The 20,944-nt window shown below is 41.8% G+C and overlaps 1 protein-coding gene across 1 annotated transcript in view; it reads right to left on the bottom strand.

Moving 5' to 3' along the window:
- Positions 1-20,944, bottom strand: part of PHF21B (PHD finger protein 21B) — a 165,958-nt gene that overhangs the window by 61,335 nt on the left and 83,679 nt on the right. Inside the window, exon 3 of the mRNA XM_085324404.1 lies at positions 7,719-8,033. Coding sequence (XP_085180530.1) covers positions 7,719-8,033 — 315 coding nt within the window. The remainder of the gene's footprint in view (positions 1-7,718; positions 8,034-20,944) is intronic.

Raw genomic sequence — 20,944 nt, forward strand, 5'->3', positions numbered from 1 at the left:
TAATTAACCTGAAAGGATGTAATTTTATGCTATTTAGCAAGAAATACAAAATTTAAAGTGCTTTTATGCAGGATATATCTGAATAATAAAGCCAAATTCAGCTCTGAGCTACCCGTATGTGAATATGGAGTAAATTCATGTACCTCACTTAATAAATCTGCAACTAGCATGGTGTAAATACACACAGAATCTGTCACACATACTCTATAATCTATTTCCTAAAATTACTATGCTTTTTACTGCACTGTAATGGTAGAGTTAAAAGTTAGTAAAGCCCCAGTGACAGAATGGACCACAGGATTTTGCGTGGGGCTCTGAATCTTTGGGGTTACCCCTTCCCTTGTCTTTTTCTAAATTTCTCTGAGACACCTCTCCCCTTCTACATTTACAACTACATCCCRAAGATTACTTGTCTTAAAGCTACCAAAGGATGATCCAAGAGATTGAAAATACGATACTGAATACTTCCACCGTAAGCAAATGATCAGAAGCCAATCTTGGTCAGTACTAGATCTTTCTACTACATATTCTTTGAGGTCCAATATTAAAGCAATTCAATGTCTCTGTCCTACACATAGGCATGTCACRGCTGACATCCTTCTGAAAGCCACAGCGGACAATCTCTGACAGTGTGGTCTACTGGACAAAATATAAGACTTTGATGATCGTGGTGGATAAATCTGAGCTCTCTCCTGCTGTGTGACCCTAGAAGTTGTTTCATCTCTCTACATCCTGATTTCCCCAGGAATTTCATTTTGAATGCTTGGATTGTATGCTCTTTAGCTGACACTCTCTCCAGCATGCATGGAGAACAAACAGGAAGGACAACCAAGAGGTCAACATGTTAAATGAGGCTCTGCTTCAATTCTCTGAGCGCTYTTCAGAGTGTCTACATGCCCCCAGGCAAGACACTTGGTCCTAGATACCTCAAACAAAAGTTCCAATAGGATATACACTAAGAAAAAACTGTTTTACTGTGAGGGTGACTGAATAGCGAAACAGACTGCCCAGAGAGATTGTGGAGACTTCATCTTTGGAGATATTCAAAAACTGTCTGGACAGGTTCCTGGGTAATCTGCTCTAGGTGACCCTGCTCGAACACAGGGGGTGGAATAGATGATCTCTAAAGGTCCTTCTAGCCTCAACCATTTTGTGATTCTGTTCTGTGGTATTTCAGAGAATGTAGGTCTTTATCTCTCTGACTGGGTCTACACAATCCTGTTGCAACATCAGCCAATCCCTTCACATCAAATTCCTATCCACACTGCTGTCCTTCACAGCAGCTCAAATGGYGTCCCCCAGAGACGATTTTAATCGTTAAGAGTTCTCCATAGGTTCCTCTAACGTGGTCTACTTGGATCACACTTCCTTTGCCTACAGTAACTTTGCTCTATGAACCTGTGTCCCACAGGGCACAATGGCAGGGACAGCAGTTCAACCTCACTCTGCAGCTTGTCTGTTCAAAATCTTCCTGCCACAGACTTTTTGCATAGTTCTCTAATGTATTGCTATTTATAATAGAATGCAATTAGCACACCAAGTCCACCACATAAGCTGGCAGAAGCATATAGCTTAGAGTACTAATCTGGCTCCCAGCAGGAGACTCAACTCCCTTTTCATATTTGAAGAGATTGTAAGAAACGGCAGAGTTGGAAGACAGTCAGCAAGAACTGTCACCCACACACATCAATGATTGTCCAGTTGCTCTAAATGAGATACCCAGAAACTAGCACCAGTGCCAAAGAAAATGAAGCTGAAGTAAGCTCTCAGCAGAACCCCTCAACATCTGGAAATTCATGAGCCACTGCTAATCAATCCACACTCGGAGAAAGGAATGATCTTATCTGAGGATACTGACAAAATCAGATTGGTCATAAGATCAGCAGCCATGGATTCCAGAAACACAACTGTTTTTTGCTACCTTATAGGCAGCCTAGTATGCTTCTGATGCCATCAAGACTCATGGTCCTGATGTCAAAGATTGACTATAGTCATTTTGGCATCAAAAGCCACAAGGCACTATCTTCATATTTCGCCTTGCCTAGATCTATGTGGATCCTCTCRATTTCTCTTTTGTCCTTCTCTCAGCTCATTAGTCAGCATTTCATTCTGGCTGCTGGCACACTGAGATCAGTGCAGAAGCTGAAAATTGAGCAGCAGATCAAGAAGGACATATAAAGGAGATGGGTAAAGAGCTATGGCAAGATCTAAAGTGGGCATGGTCCACGGACTTGTAGGACAATCCGTGTTCCCAAGAATACTGACTGCAGTGTGGACATGTCTGAGGCTTTCTCAGAATGACCTAAAAGGCCAGTAGTGTGGATGTCAATACAATGATCCTGCTCAACACAGCCCATGGGAGTTTCCTGTGGGGGAGCACAAATGGATCATTTGTTTCTCAGTTTTCCAATGGTAAACTCTGGAATAATAGCACTCTAGTCACAATAACTCTATACTGTGAGGATAAATTAACTATTGCCTGTACTCAGACACTACAATAACATGGATCATAGAAGAAAGCTATAGCCACAGATAAATATATCTATAAATAAAACTCTAAGTACTACTGCAATACAAATAATAAATAAAAAGCAAAAAGACTTAGTCATACATGCAGGTGGCTTTCCAATTATGGAGGAAGCACTTTTACAGAGAGCAGAATAGAGCACGTAAGTGAAATGGAGAAGAGAAAGGTAATAAATCATTCTGCAAATAAATTATTTTGAAAAATGGCCAAAACAGGCAGAGATATATTCTTAAACTTTTGAAATGGAGTTTTTTCTAGTAAATTGAATAAGCAGATAGCCAAGAGGTATATATGAGCATCCACCTACACATACAAAAGCCATTTTTTTCCTGAAAAAAAAAAAACAAAAAAAACAGATACCCATGTAGCCTGCTCAAGCTAAACAAGGATACAAGTAGTTCTTTGAGTTGTGGAGTTAATGAAGCGTTTGTGGAGAACAGTTTACTATCTTGCTAAGAATTTATAGCACTATAAATCCTCATACTATATTTTACTTTGAAATAACCTCCCTGTATAGACAAGCCCCAAGATGCAACAGCATGTGCATAGGGAAGCTTGCCAAACTTTTCTCCATCTGACTTAGGGAATACAAGTGCGGGAAGGAAAGACCAGAGAGGAGCAGCAAGCTGCTTTTGGAGTCTCAATGGACAAAAGGGAGTCAGTATCTCGCTAGAATGCTTTCAAAGAGCCATACATAGTAATAGGGGCCTTATGATCAATTAGTGGGAACACCTACATCAGGATCACAGATATGAGCCAGTTCTTTATTACAGCAGTATCCAAATGTACCCAGTATCTGCCTCTTACTTCAGGAGCCTTTAGGACCTATACTGGGTGAATAGTGCACATACAGCAAATGACAGGTAAATACAGAGAACACTRTTTAAGTTGATTAAGCAAGAGCCAATTCTGGCAACAGCTTGACGCCAGGGTCATGGTGAAGTTTAAAGCCAGCAGTGCTGTGCTGTGTAGAGACAAAAATGCTAGCTGCAAACAACTTAACTGTGCAACCAGAGCAGCGCAGCTGCCTGAGAAGCAAAAGCCACCTCAAGCAGTACCCAGTATACTGCTTCTAGGACATGAAATAACTCTGTAGAGCCACTCTGTGCCATGTTTCTGTGGAGCTACTTTGTGTACTCCTACCACAGTGCTTCACAGCCCAGTGCAGATATGCCCCTCCAGTACTTTTTGCTTTCCTCTTATTACAGCTCCCGAAAAGCAGTCGAGTGATATGACAGTTGTATTCCTCCCCYCTCCCTTGCTTGTTCCCCCAATAGCTGGCTGATCCAATTGCCTTTCAAGCAGCAAAAAGGATTTCTGYTTTTCCCAAACTAGGTTCTGTGATGCCTGCTGGCCATCAGTTTTGCTGTTTAGAAGAGAATGAGGAGGTAGCAGAGGGCATTTTCTTTACTCAGTACATTGTTCCAGCAGAGCAGATGGGACTTTGTCCTTCAGCAAAGCAACCTCAGATTCTGCGTGCAGTCAGGAAATGGTGGCTAGAATAGGAAATAGCAAACACCATATAAATACAGTTTCAATCAAAATATAATTTGAGAGTTTCATATTAAAATCTCTTTATAGTAGGAGAAYAGGTATGCTGTTATCCTACATCTATCCAATAGACATGAGACATTCTCTGTATAGAACAACAGCTATTCTCTGAAGGCAAAGCACTCCTRGTGTACATACAGCATATGCCAGCAAAATTCAGCCAAAGTCAGCAAAATTCTGTTTTTGCCAACATATCTTGCTCCAGAGCATCCAAATGAAGCTCTAAGCTTGAGAAAGAGCTGTTCTCCTGATATCATTGCCCCTGCATTTCATCAGCTTAGCTCTATCAGTCATGTCTTCATACACTGGATTGACACTGAAAAGCTGCCAAAATGTAGATATAGTGTTAGTTTCTGGAGCTTACAATTTCTGATGCTTACAGATTCCAATCATCACCAACATCACAATGTTTCTTCCTTCTAGTAAGAGGTGTGATAAATATCTGATCAATCCTCCAATGTTTGTTATGCACATATTTATTTAGATACTCTTTTCAAAGCAGATATTGCTTCCATTACAGTCAACGTTTCAAAATCACTTTAAAAATCTGCTGCGTAAACAACAGCCTAAAATGAAAGTGCTGACACACAGCTGCCCAAATGAAAATTCTATAACAAACTTGCATTTAATCCTATCTATATTTAAAAGTTGTGTTAGATGATACTATTTGATATTTTTTCGGCTGAGTTTCATTTAGCATTTCATCCTTCCTGTTAGATACCCCTTGAGATGATCACATATACAGCCTGATCCCCTTAAATGCTCTCAAGCAGACACCACTGTTCAGAAACTCATAACATTGCATTTCATGCTCTTGCCCTTTCCCTCACTTTGCAGATGCAGAGAAGAAGGATACACTACACCAGTAATCTCATTTACTACTATCAGCTTGCCACCTTAACCCAGTTTGCAGGAGGCTGTCATTATCCGCCATCTCACAAACTTCATACATTCCAACAGAAAAAAAAAAAGCTTTCTGAGCCATAACAATGCCACAGAAAAAAAGAAAAGAGGAGAAAGTAAATGCTTATTAATAAGTGTCAACAATGAAGTTTCCCACTGACATTACAGTGCTGGTAGCTAAGGTGTTACTGGTATTGATTTGTAATCACCACACTGGGAACAGTCAAGAATACTGAGCTTGAAGTAAGAACAGATTTTTTCTCGTTGGACCAGAAAAAAGAAACCTTGCAAAACACATTTAATTTGGGTAGAGGAATGATAATTAATTTACAATCCAGCACTAAGCTTCCTGGTAGCGTAGGGCCAAAGGTCAGCTTGCATTCTTATACATTTACAATTCAATACTTCTAATTGTTTTCATCCATGCCTGCTGACTCGCTTTCAAAAAGAGAAAACCACTTAGTTCTGTTTCAGAAACTTGCCRTTGCACAGCTTTTTCTTGTATGAATTACTAACAAAATCAGCGATACTAAATCATGAAACCATAGTTGTAAAAAACGTGGTAAGGTGAAGACATTTCTAAAGGAAAACACTGTACTGCTTCCTCCAATAAAATGAATGCCAAACTCAAAGGCAGCACAATATTCCCATGCTATTCCACTAATGGCAAGCTCAGCTTAAAATGAAATTGTTCTTCATGAAAGAAATTGCAATGCCAAGGAAAATACTCTTTCAAATTTGAGAGCACACAGCAYAGAAATACACAATCTAGCATCTTGATTCTGTTCCTACAAGGTACACTGTACTGCTAAATGTAACAGGATCGGTGACATGGAAGGTAGAGGTGGGACTTKTTTGGCCTTCTGAAAAAGATACACCGGAAGCATTAATGCTAATTCAACAATCCTATAGCTCACCAGATTAGAAATTGTTTCTTTTAACAACTCTTACAGAGATCACAGCCAATGACACAATTCGGGCTAAATACATTAAACGTTGTTTCAAGTTTCTTTTGTTATTTTTGAATCTTTCTTCCTATGGGTTCTGACAGTGATAGTAAAAATAGTCCTTCACAAAATGACAGACCACTGAAATATAGAAACTTTTATCATTTATATGATTATCATTGCTATGATTACTTCCCAGGATTCTAAGAAATATCTACTGGAAATACCTACTTCAAGTATCTTTTCAATAAAGCACAAACAACACCTTAAATAAAGAAAAAAATCACTCAGCATGAGTACAGAAAAGAAATTCAAAATCAAATTCCCTGCACAATTACTGTATTGAAACAACTAAAGGCGATGACATTTCTCCAGAAAAAGCGACAGCACAATTTAGTTCCTGAGGTGGTTGCATGTGCTTTCCCATTTGTTAGTTGATTTAATGGGTGACGGACATTCTCTCTCTAGAGTTTAAGAGGAAACTTCACGGGAATGAAAAAGCCTCCTATATTCCAATATAACCTTGATTTTGTTCTTCTGTCCTGAGTATTAGAAATCAAGTTCCTGAGCTTGTGAAGAAGACTTAGGATACAAAAAAAAAAAAAAAAAAAAAAACAGCCTCTATGTGCAGAAAGACACAAGGTTTCTTGTAGACAAAAAAATCTACTTTTCAAGTTTTAGCAATAATAGTTTACATCTGTATGTCCTAAGTTTTAGGAAAAGGCTTTGTGACTTTCTTTGAACTTGAGATTCATCAGGATCATCTCACTCTCCTAACACATGCTCCAACTAGAGTAAAAACTCTTCTGTTGCTGTTAATTGACCACACAAAATTGTGTCCAGGACARAGCACTCCTTTCCTTTTTGTACTCCTTCTTTTCATTAATTCAGTCATTCTATTTCATGTTTAGATTACTATGAATACAAGCATTAAAAAAAAACTCTCAATTAGTGTAACTGGAAGAAATAGTTTGGTAGGCTGCCAGCTCCTGTAGAGCTTGCAGTTCCCCCCCCTGCCTAAGTGAGGGAAGGTCTGAACCACTAGCAGGATACCTGAAATTATGGCACCACGAGGAGACTCTCCACCCCTGCAGACAGTGTCTGAACCACAATACAGCAACACTTCTTTAAACCGCTTTATTAGGAACTGACTCTTAACCAGAAAGGTGGCCCCAGAGGGTGACCAAATCATAGAACCATAGAATGGAGGCGAGCAACAGAAGTATTAAATTYCCAAGCAGGTGGACCATCTCCTCCGCTCAGCTCAGTGCAGCCCTCCTCTAGCAGGGCCCACATGCCAGTCCATGGTGGGTCTCAGAAGCGAGGGGACCTACCTCTCCCCCAGTGCCTGCCAGACTCCAGCAGTGCCCCATGCTTCCGGGGCAGGAGGAGAGGGGGACAACTCCCCACACKCCTGGGAGTGGGGAAGCCCCCATAACCGTAGGGGGAGGAAATCCCTACACAGGAGAGGCGGCAAGTCTCCACACCTCCAGCGGGGACCCCATCCCAATACTCCTGGGGGTGGGGTGAGGGGTTGAGCCTGTGGACAAATCCCACATCCCCAACCTGAGGGTGGCCCTGACACTAACTGGAACACTCCCCCCCCCCCCCCCCGCTTCTCCAAGGCTGCGGCCCCACAACCTGCTCAGAGCCGCCACCGCACACACGCCCCTCACACGCACCCGCGCGCCCCTTTCCCGCCCCGCTCGGCACTCCCCCTTCCCGGCCCGGCGGCGGCCCCGCCCCTGCTCCCGCCCCCAGCCCGCGGCGGCGGGGGCGCCCGCCGGTACCTGGGCGTTGGAGCCGAGCTCGGGCGCTCGGCGGGCGTTCACCAGCTTGGCGGTGGTCTGCAGGTTGATGGGGGCGCTCTGCGGGGGCTCCACGCCCGCGGCGCTGCAGCCCAGCCCGCCGTTGAGGTGCGCCGTCACCATCGCGATGGGAGCCTTGGCCGGCAGGACGGAGATGGCCAGGCTCTGGCTCGGGCCACCGCTGGGGCTCCCGCCGCCGGATGCCTTGAGGAGAGCCGGGACGCCGCCGGGCTTGGCGCTGCCGCTGGCCCCGCTGCCCACCAGCACGGCCGCGGGGCAGCTCCGCACCGCCAGCTTCTGCCAGGGGAGAGAAGGAGAGAGAGAGAAGCGCCATCATCACCCGTCGGGTTGCRGGAGGCGGCAGCGGCCGCGCGGCCCCCCGACCCTTCGCGCCCCCGCTGAGGAGAGCACCCCGCCGCGGTGGCCCGGCTCCCCCGCGGAGCCAGCGGCGGCCCGCGGCACCGCCGGAGCCGCTGCGCCCCTCGCCGTGGGGCGATAGACCGCGGAGCAAGGCGGCGGGGACCGCGCTGCCCCGTAGGGCGTGCGGCGGCGGCGGCGCCAACGGCCACTAACGGCCGGGCGCGGGCTGCGGGCGGCGCCCCGCTCCGCCATGCTGGTGCTTTCCTGTCAGCCTCCTCGGCGGCTAACCTGGACTTGCATCTTTTTACTTTTTTTTCTCTCCTCCCCCCCTTAAAGAATGGGCAGGGAGGAAGGGCTTCACTCCACCTTGAGCGTTTGACATAGGGTTGTGGGTTTCCGGTCCTTTTTTTTTTTTTTTTTTTCCCTTGGGTATATGTTTATGGCTAGAACTAATGATCCTGGTATAGGTCTAGATATTCTAGCAGCACTAATTAGTAACAATAATAATAATAAAAATATTTTTAGACTTAAAAGGATGTTATTTTTCAACTTTGCCTTCCTGCCATCGGACTGAACTCTGTTAGACTTGCTAGCCTCTTGCTGAACACGCGATTAGTTCTTGTAGTTTCTCACCTTGATGTACTTTTGATTCATTTTTTCTTTTCCTTTGATCTTTATTATATTTTCCCCCACAAACTTCCACTATTTTTTCGAGTGGCTTCTTCAAGCTAAGTTTTCTTCATAGCACCCATTAATAACTTACAGTTATTGTTATTTTCCTTGACAGATGTACTTTTCAATTACTGCAGAGTGGCTGTTTTGTCATTTGGAATATGATTACATTTATTACCATTTATTTACAGCATCTGTTACAAGACTTGTAGTCAAGATTTGTACAGACACTGTACAGTTGCCATATGGTAAATACTCAAATCTGTGTAAAATATTAACTTTTGGAAAGAAAAAAAATTATAAACTTATATTTAAAAAAAATAACTTCTCAGAAACTGTTCATACTAATGCTGTTGGCAGGTCAAATATATTTGGAAAAGTATGATTGGTCAATCCTCTTTTGATACTTTAAGTATCTTATTCTTACAAGAGTTAATCTCAAAGGTGCTTAATCCTGCAAAGACTTGTGCCTGCCTTTAATTTTCTTCCCTGTGAATGGTCCTATCAGTTTCAGTGAAACTACTTCTAATGAGCCTTTTAGGAAACTTAACCACATTTATAGGTCTGCTGCTCTACTATGAAGTCGCTAAGAGTTTTGTTTGCAATTTCAGTTGTTCAAATAAAGTGTGTGTGAAGTCATAAATGTGCTTAGTTCTTTCCAGAATTAAGGTTAAAAACCTTACTTCTGGGAATAAAGTAGTAGCTTTATAGTACATAACTAATTAATCTGTCTCTTAAGGAAATAGCTTCTTACCTTTAACCCCTGCTACACACTTTTAAGGCTGAAAAATCTTCATTGTCAAATATATTTGCTCCAAGGACTGTAGTTTTTGTGCTTATCTGAATTTATAAGCAAGCATTGTAGTAGAGATATGTTTTGTATTTTAATATAAAAAAGCATTATTTTTTGTGTTACCATTACCTTAACAATCATGACTTCATATAAATTATTTCAAGCTTTGTTCATTTTTGTCTTCATATTTTATTCTCTGTTATCTAACTGGCCATCTTAAGGAAGTACATGCAATATTTTCCTTAAGATAACCTGTTCGTGTATCATATATATCTTGAAGGGGAAAGGAGAATTTTGAGTACAGAAATATGCCCATCTGTTAACTTAGAAGTACTCAAATGAAAGCCAAAAAGCTCAGGTGCATTGTATGTATGTGGAAAAAGTTGCATATGATAAAATACCATAATACTTCTATGTGGCTATTGTGTTTTGGTACTGTTCTTCCATTGGTATTCCTTGTACTGCTTCAGTGTACTAGCACATAACTGCAAATGCAAAACTCCTGCATGTGTGAGAGCTGAACATTACATCTTCAAAACTCTACTGAGAACCTCCTTGCACAGTGCCTCATTAATCTGTACAGTAATACGAGTTTTCAGATTAAGATTTCAACTCTGGAGTTATATTTTTCTTTCAGTTTGTCACCTGAAACAGATTAAAAGCTCACAGACCATAGGAAAAAGCTATGCTTTGTTACAATGATATAAATCCATTCCCTGGAAGTAAATGGAGTTAGTTCAGGAGTGAAGTCTTAGTTCTGCTGAAAACAGTAGGAGTCTTGTTGCTGACATGACCACTGAGATTTCTGTTCTGTGGAAGCCTTTATCCCTAATACCTATTATTTCCTTCATTTTCGTATTGCAAAAGTACATGTTAATCTTTGTCCTTAGAATGCAAATATTTAGATTACTAAATGCAAAACTTCTCACAGAAACATTCTGTGTTTCTATACTTATTTCATACTTTCATTTAAAGCAAATAAAATTTCTAAGAGGTAATATTCTAATGGTGTTAATACAGCTTTACTTTTCGTTGATCAGTTCAGTAACAACAACAAAAATCATCCAAGCAAACGGAATGCCATGATCCGAAAAGATGTACAATACTTGGTAGCTCAGTGGAAAAGGCAAGTAAATACAGAGTAGATTATTACTTTTGTGGCCCAAATTAATAGCTAGTAATTTTTTTTTCATCTTGCTCTAAAGGAAGGAAACACACTGAGAAGTACAAAAGCAGAAATTCTGTGAACATAAAAACACTTTTTTCTTGCTACTCAAACTAATATCCATCTACTCTTCGCTGTTCTCCCTACCATACCATTAGCAGTCAATTACTGCGTGTCTGTATGTCATGTTGTGGTATTTTCCTGATAAGCTGGCCAAAATGTCTATTCACATATATGCAACAAAAAAAGCTAACGGGAAATAAAGGTTACTGCTTGTTTCAAAGTCTAACGTGAGGTAAATGTTAAATGCTTTTAAAGTCAACTGTTCAGGTCCTAGTGGAAAACTTTTATTTTAATCTAGGTTTGGGGTTTCTTTAAGTACAAGAGAGAATACTCCCCCATGACAGTCTTCGAAAGGACAAATCAGCCAGAGCACTCCACAGAGAACACCACTATCCTAAGTTTATTTRAATAACTGCAAATTTTGGAAACAAAATGTGGAAGCATATATGAAGGATAAGGTCTTCGATATTAGCTTCCAAAAGATGGTTGCAGAAAATTTGTCTATTTGTATAGARAAAAGCAGTTAGAGTTTCTCTTTTGTGTCTCATTTAATCATGTTGTGAAAATGTACCTATTATAACTCCAAAAGGTCCCCCTTAATCAGATTATGTTTGAAKGGGAAAAGATATTACTCAGTTTTGCTTTGTAATGACCTTTTTTATTTTACACACCCATGAAGACTTTGATAGAAGAGTGTTGGCAAAAACAAAGATTATGATATGAGAGATTCAAAAAAACACTCTCAACAAAACCTACATCTGCTGCATTCTAATTCTGCCAGATTAATTAAAAGAATAGTCTTGTTTTTTTTGAAGAGAGCTAAAAATCTGCATTTTGAGAATCAGCATAGCATATTCTCTGACACTTTTGGAATGACGAATAACAAGAACCTAAGCATGCTTTGGACACTGCAGTTGAAAACGTGCTGATACAATGGAAGAGCCAAAAAAAGAAAAAAATACTGGCTCTAAATGCTGGAAAGCAGGTCGCTGCTTCTCTTCCACAGCATAACAGTCCTTACAATACACCAATTTTGAAGCAGCGCCTTTTCAATAGCAACACAACTTTCATTTTCACTGCAGGATGCCACAGGCAAACTGGAGTTTGAAATATGTATGCCAGTCACATGCAAACACACTACAATGTGCTGGAAAGCTGCTGCTAGTTTATGATTTTGCATCCTGGACATGGCACAGCCTCAAGTATTCAAAGCACAGCTAATATTTTTTTCCATATGTATCAAAACAACTCTGGCCTTTATTTTTATTTATAAGCCCTCCCCTTACATCCCTCCTTCCTATAGAGGTCTGCGTTGTAAAGGTTTGTAGGTGAGATGACAACCATGCAACAGTTTTAGCCTTGTTACCAGCAGTTATTCAAATGATACTTCTCCCATCATGTAACATGGATCATTCTTTTTAGTGAATAAAGAAATGGAAAGAGCAAAGGAAGAAATGGATCTGAAGAATGCTGTGCTATTACAGTACAGACACTGAGAGATACACATACACACGTCCATGTGTGCACACGCCGCAGACTCCACATGGACAATACCCACACTTTCGTTTTTTCAGCTTAGCATTTCAGTTTCATCATTTTTACCCTGCTGCAGTTCACATTGCTTCTTCAAATCCTTACGAATCTGATGTTAGCCTTATTTGGCACATGCATCTCAAATAAGAATATGGTCCTATTCTCCAATAGGGGAATATGCTGCTGCTGGTTACTCTTCCCAGTGGCAGTAATTTAAAATAGATGCATGCCTTTCAACAAACCTTCATGTTTGCCTAGTAAAATATGAGATCTTTTTAAAAAGGACCTAAAATTCACTGTCCATCACATATATATTTTAACACCTACACGCTGTAGATAGAGACTTCAGTCCATTAATCCTTCTAGAATGATACTCTCCTGACAAAGCAGTTTTGCGATGAAAAACTGCAATTGTTTTCACAGCAGTATCATATCTTCGACTTAGCAGCCCCACAGCTAAGTGAAAACATTTGGCATAATCATAAGAGTTTATTTAGCTTTCAGAATCAACTTGCAAACCAAAATGATGTCTTGTCAATTAATAATTTAACATTTGTCGCCTATCTAAGGCCCTGCATGCAGAACAGCTGAACAGACTCCTCCAGCAATAAGGGCCTTGACCTCTGTTAATTTACTCAATTGTTGCAATAAAACTCGCTTGAACAATAGCATATTTAATATTCTAACCGTGGCAACACACAAATGCATTGCGGAGCAGCCCCTAGCCATAGCACTTGGAGAATTTCAGGCTTTCAGTACAGTCCTTTGAATTTACATGTATTTATCAAGTATTTCCAAGTTGCTGCTTTCATACACAGCAGTGGTGAGTGATCCTGCCTTATGTGGGCCTTGATTCACTACACACCTGCATTGCTTCATGTGCTGAAACAGAAGTCAGGGGAGCTTATGCTGGGCATATGTATGTACACCTACATAGGTACCAAGAGGAGTCCAGTGGAGATTTATGGAGGAGAAGGGCTCTGTGGCCAGTGTTTCATCAGCAGAGTCCCACTAAAAAGCTTTTCCTTTGCAGATAACCCCTGGGCATCATGGCGCCTGCGTCCGAAGAGAAGAGCAGACGTTAAATATATTTTCATGCAACTGAGGACTGAGACACTTGCACAGAAAAGTTTAATGTTCCATTCCCAAAACATCCCATATTGCTATGGTGGTGTTGAAGCAGAGCAGCCAGCAGGGAAGGAAGCAGAGAAGGAGGAGTATTTTTAGGACGCCTGGCTCCTCCTGCTGAGCTCCCTCCAAACCATGTGCCAGAAGGTCATGATCACTTTTGGCAGCAGCAGCACAGGCCCCCTGCTTCTCCCCCAATTCCTGGGGTGCTGGGACCTCGGAGAGGCCGTGGCCAGGGGAGCACCCACTCCATTGCTTCGCTCCTCCCAAAGAAGCAATAAAGCACTATCAATAGGCAAGGAAGCAGGGATTTTGCTGCTGTTTGGAACTGGTGTGTTAAATCAGGGGACACGAGTTTAAAAAAGTAAAAGAAACAGAAGAAAATCTGAGAATAAATACAAACATCCCAGCAGAAATGCTAAGAGGCACAAAAGAACGGGCAGCACTTTTGTAGGGACTGGCTTTTAGTCAAGCAGGGCTGTGTGTAAAACATAGGCATGTAGGTAGGTTTATGTGTGCTGAAGTACAATCACAGTATCTTTTTTTTAATCTTCTTTTGCCTATTAGTTTCTTCTCCTTTTTCTTTCTTTTTCTCTTTTTTTTTTGACAACTCACTGCCTGCCTGTCATTAGAAGTAAGAACACATTCATTTTTCTCTATCAGATCTCTGTTAATTAGCCATCGCTGCAGCAGGCTCCARGATTTAAATTCAAAGTGAAACTCATTCTAATCAAAACTGCAGCAAACTGGGGGTTTTSTTTGACTTCAGCCTGAAAGTCAGTTAGTGTACCACTGATGTACATACCACATTACCAGCTGAGTGCTTTCAGCATCCCTCTATCAGTGTGAAATATTTAATCGGCACAAGGATCCAATCAGCACAGCAGAGGGGAATCCAGCATGTGCATTAATTTACTTTCAGTTGAAAAGCAGCAAAGCAGGTCAGAAACATATAACCTTCCCCCTTCCCCCCTCCCAAACAAATACCCAGCACATCAGAAGAGTTTTTTTGGTGGCGGGGGAGGGAATGAAAGCCACCCTCGATGAATCCAGATTGGAGAGTCAAGACAATAAATTAGTCATTCCTGCTACAGAATGACAAATACTGCCTGGAATAGAAAAGGGGGACCCCCTCCCCAGAAACATTYCCCCCCCCAATCCCCTCTCACACTAATTACACTAGGTTTCTGGGGTTTTTTTTAATCTTTTACTCTTTTTAAGCTGAAAGGATGGCTGAATGATTACCCCTCCTGTGTATGAAATTAATGAGAAAGAAAGCAAATGCCAGGAAATAATGAATCAGTCTTTGTATTAAGGTGCAGTGGCGCTGGATTTCCCGACCAGCCCCACTTCCTGGGAACAGCTTCCATTACTGTTATTACTAAAAATCCGGTTTTGAAGCATTACCAAATGCTTTTACACATCAGCAATTTTCATATAAGGCAGAAGCATACTGCAGCGTACCAAAGCTCAACTTTTTCTCCTACTAAATTCACCCTCACATTTCTCATCCTTACTCTCTGGAGAARACCAAATTCCTTATCTGTGAGAAAGTAAACAAGAAGAGATGCGCTCTTTTTTTCTCTTGTGCTCATTTACAGCGTCACCATGCAGAAATGCAACAATAGGCAAAAATTAAAGTTGCATGCAGACCCCCCCCAGCTTGTTGTCAGCTTGATGTCACCAAAACTCTCAGAGCAACCGCTCTCCAGGATGGGGCAGGAATGAAGAATTAGAGAGCTTATGCACAGACAAAATTTTCAGATAGTGATACATAATAGTGATACATAAAGCCCTTATAAAAGGCCATATTTATTCAAGTGCAATTATCCTTTAATTTCTGAAACCAATAAACAGCTTGCTGTCTTAAAAAAAAAAGAAAAAAAAAGGAGCATTTCCAACTGTATTGCTAACTGGCAATCCACTCATCAAAGCTCCAAATTATCTGCTCCGTGACTTGCAAACAGCACTTTTTAACTAATAAGGAGCAAGAGGAGGGGGGAGAGGATGCAATTTAATGAGGAAAGTCCAAATTCACATCGCAGAACGTTCTAGACATGCCGGTGCATCTCGAAGGAGGGGAGGAGGGGGAGCTAGATTTTTTTTTTTCTTAATAACCTCACAAATAATCCCCTCCTCCTTCCTCTCTCGCAGCCTGTGTCAGCGATGAAGGAAATGAGAACAAGGAGCCTGATTCACAGCTGACTCCCCGTTCGGGTTGCATCAGATCAAGAAAGCACAGTCCAATAGTGGGGGGAGGTGATTTTTGCAGGGGAAACGCATCTACAAGCTGGCATTTTGTCTCCGTGGCCTATTAATTGGCCCACTTTGCTCTCTGAGCTCTTAAAACTTGCAGTGGAGTTACCTCTACGCACAACGTGCGTGCACTCGCACACGCGCTCTGTACGCACACATATAAAATGCAGTATTAGACACGCAGGAGAGACTTCTCTTAGAAAAATCTTCAAGGAAGGGGTGGTATGTTTAGGATTTTCCCGCATGGATTTTGTTATTTTCTTAATCTCAAGAAAAAAACRGCTTAGCTAACTCATCATAAGGAGACGAGACCTGACCTACAGCCACTGTTAAAGGCAGCCTTTGGATTGAGTCCAGCGTGCTTTGGGTCAGGCCCATAGCGATGACAGTGCATCTTGGGCTACAAACATCTGAAGCGCTTTCTAGTGTGTAACTTTCCTTTAGAATATAACCTTATTTTAGAACATACATCCTTCCAAACCCAAATTGAAAACAAAATGGAACTCGGGTTGGCTCTGGCTGCTGATACTCSGAGGCTGGCTCTCGAGGGGCTGCAGGGGGGTGTAAAGGGCTCCCTGCTGTGCTACATGGGTCCTTCCCTAGCCCCAAAGCTGCCATCGGCAGCTCTGTAGATTTACATCCTTCTGCCACTGGCAGCACYGGCATTTCCCGTGATTTGCGTGCCTTGTGCATTCAGGAGTGCTATGTTCAGCCTGCTTAGTTAATCTTGAAAAAGAAAAAAACAACCCCCAATCAACTCCCCCCGAAAACACACACACACACACACAAAAAGAATGGTGCATACACCATATAAACACTAATGCACTTCTAATTTAAGTTTTGAAAACAAAGGCAGCATGATTAAAGGCTGCGAGCACACAGCTCGGCATATGGAGCCCCTGTGAGCGCCATCGAACAAGTTGACTGTTTGCATTGTGTGGACAGCTCATCACTCCCGCTACAAGGCGCAGTACAGACATCTGCATTTTAAGAGGGGCATCTTCTCATTTTTAGATAAAGCAGAGGATCCATCAAATCACATTCCTGGATATCCCACTACCCTTCGTTTCTGCGCTCTGCCTCACTATTTCCTTTTCCTCTGTATGAATGTCACTAAAGCTTGCATCCTCGTATGCCTCCAGACTGAGACATGAAACTCAGGGCCTCCTGTGTTTTGCTTAAAAATGTACTACTTTCTATGATCAAGTGGGGCAAAAAGAGATGTGACTGTATGCAATTAAAAAAAGTAAACAATAAATTAGAGTAATTTACTAAATCCAATTTCAGTGATGGTGCCTTCTGATTCAATTTTCCTCCCCCCCCAACTTTTCTCCCCCCAGCCTTGCCCACCCCAGACATGATAATTATTTCTTTGATTTCCCCCTCCTCTACCGCCTTTTCAAATCAAATTTGGGGATGCGCATCTTTGGTAAGGCAGAAAGAACTGATGAGACAATAAATTAAGCCAAATCCTCTTCTCTTTTTCTTCTTCCCAGATAACACAGAATCCTCCTGAAATGAACAAATGTAACTGTGAACAGTTACAGGCTTCCCACGGGATCAAACCATCCGTTCCTCAGTATACATATAAAGAAGAAAGAAGTTAAACGGTTGCATTACCCTAAGGGAAGGTAGAGCTTTAGTTGTGAAGTATTCCCAACAGAAATTCTGGATAAGTTGTAAAGAAAAAAAAAGGGGGAAAAAGAAAACCTGCCTCCTCTCCGGACCACATATAGACATTTCCCCGGGAATTTTACATGCACACATTCCATGCCGACAGCAGAAGCTTTTAGTATTACTGTGTTACTCCAGAGTGATTACTGTTTTCCATCGGCGGGCGTATTTGCATGTTAGTCATGAAACTGCTCCGAGCAACCTTTCAATTTTCTAACACTCCAAAATACAGCCTTGGTGAAAGTAAACAAAGGGCAGAAAAAATGAGCCCAAATTGAGCACTTACATTCAGGCGCCTCGATCCAAATCCAGGCATTTGTGTCCACACGAGCGGCTGCCAGCTGGCTTGGGGCACCAGAAGCCAGATATAAGGCAGATATGCTGCAGTACATGCACCTGGGTGACTCCCTCACTTTGCAACAAGCATATTTGGGAACAAGAATGAAACCGTGCTGCAGAGTTTAGTGCAAAACCCGAAGAGAAGGTTTCATTCACAGGAGAGAAAATGAAGGCAACACTGCAAATAGGCTTTGCTGGAAAGTATTGAGCAGCTAACAGAGGTAACACACAACACACGCTGCACGAAGTTGGGGCCCAAAGTGCATTACTTGTTTTTTCCTTCCGCAAGTCACATGAAAAACAATCTATGGATCCAAAAACATAGCAAAGCCCAGAGCCAGGGAGGACAAATACACAACTGGTAACTATATCTCTAAAAGAGATGCTGCGACTTTGAGGAAGGCAGGCATCCAACAAAGCTGGAAGATGGGAGAGCAGTCACTCGGGGGCAAAAGCTTTCACTCTGCGCTCTCTCAGGGCTCTGATAGCCAATGCACAGAAAAGGGTTGAAGTGGCAGATCCCTGAGAAATTCTCCTCCTACATTGTAAGATAAAACAATTTATCACAACTTATGATGTACAATGAGCAATTGTGAAGGCCCTTTGTAGGTGTAAATTAGAAGGGTGAGTTTTAAAGCTTCCTACTTTCAGACACCTTAATACACAGAGGACAACAGCCTGTCCCTTCCTGAGCATCCCTGCATCACCCATAGAAAATCCTTTGTCCTGATGAAACCCTTTCAGAGGGAGGAGCTCAGAGTACTCCTTTGCGAGGAAGGTAAACCTGAGGCCACGGAGACATCTTCAGAGCATATACCCAGTCAAAGCTAGGCATTGAATCTTAATGCCATACCACAAACCCGAAATTTTAGTCATCAAAACAGCATCAGCTCATTTGCCCTGTGACGTATTTAGGGCTAGCCAAAATGTGTATTTGACTAGTCAAAACTGCCCTGTTTATCCAACCTCCCAGTGAGCCGGAAGGTGGGGTGGCTGCTGCAGACCCACAGCAGCAAGCTGTCTTTTCTGTATTTTGAGACAGTGGATGTTCAAAAAGGTAGATCATTGAACAACAGATTGTCAAAAGCACAGGGTAATTTTCAACACCTGGCTGAAAATCCCACAGTCAAATTTACAGAAGCAAGGGATAATGGAAACTAGGAACTTCAAATCTCCTATCATGTGCTCAGACCACTGTGCAATGCTCTACTTTTTTTGTGGGACACATACAACTGCCTATCTTCTCTAGGGACATGGGTGGTTCAGATGGATTAAAAAAAAAAAAAAAAAAAAAAAAAAAAGAGCTATGTGTCAGTACATGCATGTGAAAAATCAAAAGCAAACTTTTACAGTCCCAGAATCACAAACAGTAGCACCTGACTAGATACAGATAACTGATCAGTCATAATAAGAGGGGGATGCAGTGTGTAATATTTTTCTTTTAATAAGACTTCAGAGAATGCATGAAAAACTATTTCAAATGACTGAATTGTACAAATATATTAGCAGGTGTTGAAAATACTGGTGAATTCAGGAAACAAGGGAATGATGTGCTTTCACTCTAACTTAATGGAAATGCAAATATTAGGATAATGTTTAAAGGCAAAGAAAGGTATACAGCAGCAGTGTTGGGAAAGAATATTAAAAAGAGACAAAGGAGCTGCTAATGAAGGACTGCAGTAGATCGGAGGAAGAAACTAAGACACTTCACAAGTATTATTCCAGAGGCCAAAGAGAGAGTAACGAGCAATAAATAATGCAGATCATGCCAATGGCAGTAAATAAAAAGGAATGGAGAAGAGAGAACGAGAAAGAAAAGACTGGGCCCACTTCAAAACAACAATAGGAGAAGAACACAAAGGAGAAGGCAAGGACGCGCTACACAGGAACTCTGCTTTTACCTTCACAAATGAAGACATAGATGATTACATAACGCACAGCTAAAATGGAAATTATCTGGAAAATTCAGAAGCGAGTCTGCAGTTGCATCTGCACTAGTTTCTAAACTACTGCTCTGAAGAGAGATGAGAGAGAGAAAGGGGTTTTGTTTGTTATTTTTCTTGCTGTGGTTGTGGAAAGCACTTCAGCCATGAGGGCTGTATAGGTAACTATAGAGAGTGACACAGATCTGTGTGCATACTTAGAAAAGATTCAAAGGCACAAAAGAAAGCGAGAAGAGAATGAGAGAAGCTTTAGCAAACTTTTTCACAACTTTGTTACCTTTAAGGCTAAGAATAAACAACATCCCTTCGGCCTTATTTCCCATTGTGTGCTCTGAAGTGCAGAACATCATAGCCACTTATGACAAACTCTACCTCAGTCAGTCACACAGACCCTTTGCTTGAACGTTTATCTCACACGATAGCTTTTTTTCCTGATAAAAACCGTTGTGTGAAGAAGCCAAACCCCCCAAAAATGACAAGGTCGTCAGGAAAAATCTGCTGCTTTGCTCTCCAGTTCCACAGTGCACCCAATCTTTTTACATTTCCATTTGGGCTTTTTTTTTTTTTTTTTTTTTTTTTTTTTTTTTTTTTTCTGTGCAAGACTGGCACATGTTACAGCTCTCCAGAGCAGAAGGCAGTGATTAGGACATGGCTGGGGAGGTCTGTGGCTGGTTTGTGCAGCAGCCTCCAGAGATCCAGGTTCAAATACAGGGCAAGCTCTAAGTGGGAAAGATATAGGCAGGTCTTGTTCTAGTTCCCATGGTCCAAAATCATCTTGGGTCTAACACTTCCTCCAGGGATCTGTTTGGTCTGCAGCTGTGTGAATTGCAAAGACATGATGTAGAAGAACAATAGGTAAATCAAGGAGGAATGAACTGACCTGCTGCTAATTAAAACTAACCTAACCAAAAGAAAAAAAGGGAAAAAAAAAAGAAAAGAAAAGAAAGAAAAGGAACACACTCCATCCTTAGGACAAGGCACCTTGGCCAAAGGAACCAAGTAAAAAGCTACGGCACCTTTTATAGCATGACCAACAAGTTGCTCCCAGCAGTAATCAACACTCGCTCTCCTCAGCTGGGTGTTCAGCAGGCTGTGTGAAAACAGCCCAGCTCCCAGCAGACAGCTGCCTACAACATAACCAATAATAACTGGCAGACTCAGCAGAGAGGCTAAAGACCGCATGGCCACAGTGAGTAAATTACCCTCTCAACCCTTAGAGGATTATAGGTCTTTGTCAAGTCATTTGGATCTAAAATTTGACCTGTCTTAAAACATTTATAGC

The sequence above is a fragment of the Rhea americana genome, unplaced genomic scaffold, assembly GCF_003343005.1.
Source record: "Rhea americana isolate MKP2758 unplaced genomic scaffold, rheAme1 scaffold_91, whole genome shotgun sequence".
Taxonomy (NCBI): domain Eukaryota; kingdom Metazoa; phylum Chordata; class Aves; order Rheiformes; family Rheidae; genus Rhea; species Rhea americana.